The 9,249-nt window shown below is 37.4% G+C and overlaps 1 protein-coding gene across 1 annotated transcript in view; it reads left to right on the top strand.

Moving 5' to 3' along the window:
* Positions 1 to 3,509: 3,509 nt before the first annotated feature.
* The window catches only part of SERPINI1 (serpin family I member 1), a 29,809-nt gene continuing 24,069 nt past the window's right edge, over positions 3,510 to 9,249 (top strand). The window contains exons 1-4 of the mRNA XM_068977189.1: positions 3,510 to 3,759; positions 4,767 to 4,997; positions 6,841 to 7,035; positions 8,884 to 9,088. Coding sequence (XP_068833290.1) covers positions 3,510 to 3,759; positions 4,767 to 4,997; positions 6,841 to 7,035; positions 8,884 to 9,088 — 881 coding nt within the window. The remainder of the gene's footprint in view (positions 3,760 to 4,766; positions 4,998 to 6,840; positions 7,036 to 8,883; positions 9,089 to 9,249) is intronic.

Here is a 9,249-nt window from a genome sequence, read left to right as displayed (position 1 = left end):
GGAGAATTTTGAGCATTACTTTACTAGCATGTGAGATGAATGCAATTGTGCAGTAGTTTGAGCATTCTTTAGCATTGCCTTTCTTTGGGATTGGAATGAAAACTGACCTTTTCCAGTCTTGTGGCCACTGCTGAGTTGTCCACATTTGCTGGCATATTGAGTGCAGCACTTTCACAGCATCGTCTTTCAGGATTTGAAACAGCTCCACTGGAATTCCATCACCGCCACTAGCTTTGTTCATAGTGATGCTTTCTAAGGCCCACTTGACTTCACATTCCAGGATATCTGGCTCTACATGAGTGATCACACCATCGTGATATTCTGGGTTGTGAAGATTTTTTTTTTGTACAGTTCTTCTGTGTATTCTTGCCATTTCTTCTTAATATCTTCTGCTTCTGTTAGGTCCATACCATTTCTGTCCTTTATGGAGCCCATCTTTGCATGAAATGTTCTCTTGGTATCTCTAATTTTCTTGAAGAGATCTCTAGTCTTTCCCATTCTGTTGTTTTCCTCTATTTCTTTGCATTGATCGCTGAGGAAGGCTTTCTTATCTCTCCTTGCTATTCTTTGGAACTCTGCATTCAGATGCTTATATGTTTCCTTTTCTCCTTTGCTTTTTGCTTCTCTTCTTTTCACAGCTATTTGTAAGGCCTCCCCAGACAGCCATTTTGCTTTTTTGCATTTCTTTTCCATGTTAAATGCAGTCATATCCCAATAGTTGAGTTATTGAATGACAGATACTATTATCATATAGTGACTTTAATTTCTTGGTCTTGTACTAGATAACATTAAATGAAAACAACATGTCTCTGCTGGGTAGAGTGAAAATGGCACATCAGATAGTAGCATGATGTCATGATGTAGAGCATGGGCTTTTGAACCCCATTTGGATTTCAGACTTTCCCTAAATACCATTACATCTTCAGTATTAAGTACTGGATACGTTTTAAGTTCTCTTTCAGCTTAAGAGAGTACGTGCTAAATTTGTTCCATCTGAAACTAGAGAGAAAACTCATATCTTCTACTTTGATTTTCCCTGGAGGGGACAGAGGAAAAGAGAATGCCGCATCAGTCTCTATGGTGGCTGAAGTCTGTGGACCAGCAGGGCAGCTGTGCCCTGGCATCTGGCTTCTGTCTGGATGCTGTTTTCACGGCAGACTCTGTTCTGCAACCATGCGCTTCATCTCCCACCAGTAGCCATTCTTGTCCTCCTCACTGCATGGTTGTGAGAGTTCATATTTACATACAGGCTAAACGTTATCTTCCTAAACAAGAAAAAATTACTCAAACCTTACTCCAAAATGTGTGGGCTTCCCTGGTAGCTCAGCTGGTAAAGAATCTGTCTGCAATGCAGAAGACTCTGGTTTAGTTCCTGAGTTGGGAAGATCCTCTGGAGAAGGGATAGGCTACCCACTCCAGTGTTTCTGAGGTTCCCTGGTGGCTCAGACAGAAAAGGATCCACCTGCAATGTGGGATACTCGGGTTCTGATCCCTGGGTTGGGAAGATCCCCTGGAGGAGGGCATGGCAACCCACTCCAATATTCTTGCCTGGAAAATTCCATGGACAGAGGAGCCTGGCAGGGTACAGTCCTTGGGGTTGCAAAGAATCAGACACAACTAAGCGTTTGCACACACACACACACACACACAAAGTGTGTGGGGGGATGGGTGCGGTGGTGGGGGAATTTGAAACTTCTCAGACAAAAAACTGATACCTAAAACTTAACCCTAAAATATGAACGATTTGCAGAATGACTAGGCAAATTCCTCTGAAATTGATCAGAAATATTACAGGACTGGTTAAGGCATTCTGACTCAAAAACCTGTAGGAAGCATGCTGCTCTTAGATTAAATGTGTATTCACTCTGTTAACTGAGTAATGAGGACTGTTTTGCGTCATACTAATTTAAATACAATTTTCCAAATGTGTTTGCTCACTACCACTTTACTTGCTGTTTTAGTGATAATTTGTTTTTTAAAAAATATCAAGAACAAGGAAGCTACTTAATTGTTTGAATAGGTAGTTTAGCTTACAGATGCCTACAGTGACAAAGTGTCAGAGTACGGGGAGAGAGGGGATCCTGTTTCCAGTGTGTGCCAGTCAGGCTCTTTGTGGGGAGACAGGGCATGGAACACTAGTTGCCAAGAGGCAGGAATATCTTTCTAAGATATCTGGGCACTGACGCTGCTTTCTCTTCCCAAGAGAAAATGGTTCAAGGGCCAGATGAGCTTGATATTTTGAATAGTTATTTAAATAGAATCACTAGTTGACTGGTATAAGCTGAAATAGTCCTATAAGCCTCAGTATGAAAGGATAGTATTGCTGGAGCAAGGCTCCTCCCTGCACAGAGACAGGCACCTAGGACAGCAGCCTTCTAGGAACTGATGTCTAAGGAAAACCACACAGGACCTGCCAAATCTGCTTTTCCTCAGGGTTACCACTTCCTATGGGTTCAGCAGCTTGGGCTGAGTAAACTGGGGCTCCTGGCAGGTGTGTGTCTGATATCTCTCCTCTAGTTGGTAACCCAACTAGAGTTAGTGCATTAATTTCATCTGAAAATGTGAGTTGCTCATTTGTGTCTGATCCTTTGTGACCCCTTGGACTGCCAGGGGGAGTAGTATCCCCAGTAGGCCACCAGGGTTCTCTGTCCATGGGGATTCTCCAGGCAAGAATACTGGAGTGGGAAGCCATTCCCTTCTCCAGGGGATCTTCCCAGTCCAGGGACTGAACCCAGGTCTGCTGCATTGCAGGCAGATTTTTTTTACTGTCTGTGCCATCAAACTGTAGTAAATGGCAAAGGGGCATTTGAAAATGCCTAACTTCAGTAACTGATCTTAAACCCTATAAATATTTTTTGTTTTTCACTTGGGTTGTCCTGGGCCTATATAGTTTAGTGTTAGCTAGAATAAACTGTTTCAAAGTCATGACCAAAATATGTATGATGAAAGTGGTAGTCGCTCAGTCATGTCTGACTTTGCGACCCCATGGATTGTAGCCAGCCAGGCTCCTCTGTCCATGGAATTCTCCAGGCAGCAATACTGGAGTGGGTTGCCATTTCCTTCTCCAGGGGGTCTTCCCAACCCTGAGATCAAATCTGGGTCTCTTGCATTGCAGGCAGATTCTTTACCATCCAAGCAACCAAAGAAGCCTCATATATGATGAGGCTGTGAAAACTGATAAATTAGCTGCACCACACATTGTTAAATATGTATCTATATCTACTTAACCTCATGAAGAGGGGACCAGGGCTATCTTGTTCCTGGGAGTATCCTCAGAACTCAGCAGCATTACTTGCTCATTTGACTATTAATTGATTAATAGGATCTTCCAACAAATCCCTTAATGAGCTTTTGTTATAGAGACAATAACACTGCATGTGTTTAAAAACTTTTGGTTTGCTTTACAGCTTTTCCAAGAAATTATTTTTATTATTATTTTATGGTTCCATTTCTCTGAGGTAATAATTGATATGTAAATTATTGTTCTTCAGGCTTGAGATTATTCTGGCATGGCTTTTCTTGGACTCTTCTCTTTGCTGGTTCTGCAAAGTTTGGCCTTAGGGACCACTTTCACTGATGAAACCATTGCTGAGTTGTCAGTGAATATGTATAACCATCTTCGAGCCACTGGGGAGGATGAAAATATTCTCTTCTCTCCATTGAGTGTCACCCTTGCAATGGGAATGTTGGAACTTGGAGCCCAAGGGTCTACCCTGAAAGAAATCCATCACTCAATGGGATATGACAGCCTGAAAAATGGTAAGTGTGCTTAGGTTTGATTTCTCAAAATAGTTTGACTTTAGCTTTCAGCTCAATTGTGTTGTCTATATCTGAGGCAGCAGTATTTACACCGGGTAAGAAGGTGGTCTCACTAAGATGGTATGAGTAAGACAAGCATTACAAAACCCAAGAAAGTTCTTTTTCTTAGCTGCATCCCTGGCTGAGTTAATCTAAGAAAATGATATCTTTATTATTATTATCATTGTTGTTATTTAAATAAACTTCACTGTGATTAACAAAAGCAAACATGGTTCTTGCTCTGATGGCATTTCCAATTTAGAGAGAGAGGCATAAATTAATCAATTATCACATAAATAAATGAGAAATTACAACTATTAGGAGTGCTTTACAGAAAAAATTCTCTAAATATCAGAAAATTTTACTTAAAATCAACTGTATCTTCATTGTTCAACTAGCAACCATGAATTTTTTTGGAATGTTGTGTTATACTATCATGACAATCTTTTGTATTGGAGAAAATTTCTAGCTAAAATGTATATTGTAATCACTTTGCTATGATGTACAGTTTCTATTTAACATTTCTAATATACATATGAATTAATGCATTAAAAGCTTGAGAGTTAATACAATTTTGACTGGATTTTCTATTTATAAAGTTAAAAAGTTTACTAAAAGGAATATTTTGATTTTTAAACTAGATAATAAAGATTAATTCATATTTCTGATAATTATAAGACTAATTTAAAGTAACCTAAGTACTTTAAAAGAAAACAAATATCTCTACTTTATAGATAAAAAATCAATAAAAAATAAAAATAATATCACTAATAAAACTGCAAAAGTTGAACATCTAGAAACTGTACAAATCTTGCAACTTCCTCACCATGTCAGTGTGCGGAAGAAGCCAGTGCTTTTGCTATGGGCCTGTTCTCTTAATCCTCCTTGCTGTATTTTCATGCTCTTCCACTCTCCAGGATCTTTCACTGTTTGTTCCACTAATGAACTTATCCTTTGTCATTTTGCAGGTGAAGAATTTTCCTTCTTGAAGGCTCTTTCTCACATGGTAACTGCTGAAGAGAGCCAGTATGTGATGAAAATTGCCAATTCCCTCTTTGTGCAAAACGGATTTCATATCAGTGAGGAGTTTTTGCAAATGATAAAAAAGTATTTTAATGCAGAAATCAATCACGTGGACTTCAGTCAAAATGTAGCTGTGGCCAACTATATCAATAAGTGGGTGGAGAATAACACAAACAGTAAGTCATTTGGCTCCTTTCTTTCTCTAATAGCTTAGTTTGAACTTTCTTTTACTTCTGACATTATTTGTCCCTTTGTTCCTTTTACATTTTAAATGTTAGATTGCATTTAGTTGAATGTCTACTAATTGTTTTATATAGATTACAACCGATTTTAGAAACCTTGTTCATGAATAAACATTGGAGAAACATGTTAAATCTTTTGACATATATAGAATATTGGCACTGATAAATTAATATGAAATGTGTATCTCCAGTGGTGAGTTTCATCTGAACAGTAATCTTATTACTGTATGGAATTTTACTAGAGCTGACTATTTCATAAGTTAGATACTATGTAGAATGACAGTTGGTGACTCTCTTAACAGTGTGATTAAAATAGAATAGAGTTTAAAGATATTTGTTGACTTTTAAACCACAGAACTTAATTGGTAATCAAAAAATTATACAGGATTCCTTTTAAAAAGAGAAGCCCATTTTAAGTCAAATAAATGGAAAGGGATTAGAAAAAGATGCATTTGTTTTAATTTTTATTTCTAAATCTTATTATCCAAATGTATTCAAACTCTCCAAATGTTTCATATGTTACCATTCTATTTTCCAATTTTACCAACTAAATAATTGAAATTGGAATTAAAAAAAAAAAGACCAAACTGAAAGTAGATTACTTTGGCTGTTCATTAAATTAATTAACTCATGTTGTCAAGACTCCAAAAATAATATTAGTCTTAATACATTTAATGCTGGGACAGCAACAACAAAAGACCCTGATCACATACTCTTTGTCCTATAGTCCCCAAAATGCTGACTTAAAAAAAAAAAAGAAGTGCTAACTAATAAAATGAGAGAGTACCAAGCGAATATTGGTTCTATGGTTTCTAACTATGAGATTAAAATGTAACATAAAAGAAATACAATTGTGTTTTAACATTCAAAGAGTAAGTTAAGAAGAATAATTCACCTGCATCAGACTGAATTATTGAAAGCTGTTAATTCCAAACTCCCCTTAAACAATTTCAGCCATCACCAAAGTCCCAAAGTCTTTCACAACAGATTTAGATAGGAACATTTAAATGATAAGAAATAAGATATCATGAGTTAAACTGGCTTTTACACATCTGTTTTCACTTACTCAGAAGCAGTTGTTACATTTGGTAAAAAGATATCCAATGTACATGGGGAAACCATTTGAATTGGATGACATTTAAATTATATACATTGTACAAGAGTAAACTTAGAAATGTTTGTTGAATGCTTACTCTGTGTTGGGGGGCTTTCCAGGTAGCTCAGTGGTAAAGAATCTGCCTGCCAATGCAGGAGACTGGGTTCTATCCGTGGGTCGGGAAGATCCCCCAGAAAAGAGAATGGCAACCCACTCCAGTATTTTTGTCTGAAAAATTCTATGGACAGAGGAGCATGGCAGGCTGTAGTCCACAGGGTCACAGAGTCAGACACGACTGAGCTACTGAGCGCATGCACACTCTGTGTTGAGTTTTACATTTATCATTGCAACTAGGAAGTAGTGAAGCCGGAGATTCTGTTGTATGTGGTTCTGTAGTTTGTGCAAAGGTCAGAATACTACTAGTGTTATTTTAGGTGATGTGGGTGTTTTAGATTTCCTTAGTCTGTAAGTATGTGTGTGTGTGTGTGTGTGTGTGTGTGTGTGTGTGTGTGTATAACATTTTTTCCTTTGAAAGTTAGGGTACTTTTAATTTTTATTGTAAATATTAAAATGGTATAAAGTTCTTAATCACTCTGTCAGATGATAGTTTGACCATCTTTTGATATTCTTTCATCTTTTGATTTAATATGAATTTTCATCCGTTTGTCTTTTCCTGAATAGGTCTGTTGAAAGATTTGGTATCCCCAAGGGATTTTGACGCTGTCACTCATCTGGCCCTCATCAATGCTGTCTATTTCAAGGGGAGCTGGAAGTCACAATTCAGACCTGAAAATACCAGAACTTTTTCCTTCACTAAAGATGATGAAAGTGAAGTCCAAATTCCAATGATGTACCAACAAGGAGAATTTTATTATGGTAAGACATTTTGGCTTTTTTTCTCTCTTCTTACAGTATATCAACAAATTTCTAAGAAAAAACATGAAATATTCATTATTCAGATTTCTTGTCAATCTGATTTGGGCTACAATTCAATTTTCTTGGCCCCATTTTCAAAGACTTTTGATTAGATCCTGAGTGAATATTATATGTTGTGACAGTTTTCCAATATGTTTAGTTTATAAAGTTGATTACACTTACAGAGTGGCTTTATTCATGTGAAAATATCTGACCTTGTATAAGAATGTTCTGGGTTCCTCCAGAAAGCCATTCACTTTGGGGTAGTTTTCAGTGAACCATATGTTCTACCCAGGTCTTGATTTGTACACCCATCACTTTTTGAACTATAAGCATTCTTTTAAAATTTTGCTTTCAGACTTGTGTATGTATATATGTGTGTGTGTGTGTGTGTGTGTGTGTGTGTGTGTGTGTGTGTGTGCACGCTTGCCCACTTAGTCTCTCATGTCTGACTCTTTGAGACCCCATGAACTCTAGCCCACCAGGCTCCTCTGTTCACAGGATTTCCCATGCCAGAATACTAAAGTGGGTTGCCATTTCCACTCCAGGGGATCTTCCTGATCCAGGGATTGAACCCATGTCTCTTGCATCTGCTGCACTGGCGGGCAGATTCTTTACCACTGTGCCGCTTGGGAAGCCCATAAATATGCATGATCAGGCATAATTACTCATAGTTTCACTTACTGAGAGTCTATAATTTGTGATACAAGTCAGCATCTTTGGCATTATTTTCAAGGATATTTTGTTGGACTTTTCAGAAGTTTAGGGTCCTAATCCTCTCTACCTACCATGCTGAACTGTGATAATTTATTGTCTTAAGCAGAAATGTAAGTAAGCTAAATATATGTTAGAACAAATATTTTATTCTATGCAAAGGTACATTATAAAAGTAACAGATTATAATCACAGTTAATTAAATTAATAGTCAAAATATGAAAGGAAAATATCCATTTATTTGAGAACCAAAATATTTAATGTGATATCTAGAGGATATCAGTTAAATGAAAATATTCAGAACAAAAACATTACATGTGTTATTTAAACTAGTTGCAGGGTTATTTATTTTAAAGACTTTATTATTATTATTAATAAAAGCCTGGTCAATTTAGCTAATTCATAGAACACTAAGCCAATTACCTAATTATCTAATTTGGAGATTTTTAATCACCATAAATGCTCTAGATTTCATGATGGCTGTGCTACCTTGGCCTCAAAACTTTTAGCTATGGTAATTATAATAGAGTAGGCTTCCTTGGTGGATGATCCCTGGGTTGAGAAGATCCTCTGGAGAAGTGAATGGCAACCCACTCCAGTTTTCTTCCCTGGAGAATTGTATGGACAGAGGAGCCTGGTGGGCTAGGATCTATGGGTCAGAAAGAGTTGGACATGACTGATCGAGAGTACCAGGTATTACATGGTCAGTTTTTCCCTTCTTAGAAATTAGGTAGATATTGGTAAATGTGATTTACATCCAACTTGGATCCAGAGCTTTATTTTTCTAATCATGACTTTTCCTTTTTTTAATGATATCCTTAAAATATATTCATTTGAGGTATCTCATTTAAAAATAAAATGTTAAGTCTAGAGAACATGCTATGACACATGTGAAACAATTCTGGAAATCCTAAAATTAATTTGGTAGGGCTGAGGAATCACAATTTTAGGGCCTGCTTTAAAATAAATTGTCTTCTTCTCAGATGCCTGAATTTTTTATATTCTATACATTATTTTGGAAGAAAGTTATAACGAATTTAAATATTTTATTCAAGCCTTGATGGGGGCCTTTTATCTCCTTTCTGTCCTTTTTAGGGGAATTTAGTGATGGCTCCAATGAAGCTGGTGGCATCTACCAAGTCCTGGAAATACCATATGAGGGAGATGTGATAAGTATGATGCTGGTATTGTCCAGACAGGAAGTTCCACTGGCCACACTGGAGCCATTGGTTAAAGCACAGCTGATTGAAGAGTGGGCAAACTCTGTGAAGAAGCAAAAGGTGGAAGTGTACCTGCCCAGGTGAGAGACTCCTGTATAACTCCCTCTGATAACATGGGCAGAGGGTATCAATGAGGGTTCTGACTCAGAGGAACTCTTGTCACTGCTTTTGAATTTTGTCTCGTGTTGCTCGTCTCTTCCTCCTTTTCCTTCTCCTCCTTCTTCATCTTTTTAAAGTATTC

Source organism: Capricornis sumatraensis, chromosome 1, assembly GCF_032405125.1.
Source record: "Capricornis sumatraensis isolate serow.1 chromosome 1, serow.2, whole genome shotgun sequence".
NCBI classification, from domain to species: Eukaryota; Metazoa; Chordata; class Mammalia; order Artiodactyla; family Bovidae; genus Capricornis; species Capricornis sumatraensis.
The sequence above is the reverse complement of the archived record's forward strand: the minus strand, read 5'-3'. Positions and strand labels throughout refer to the sequence as shown.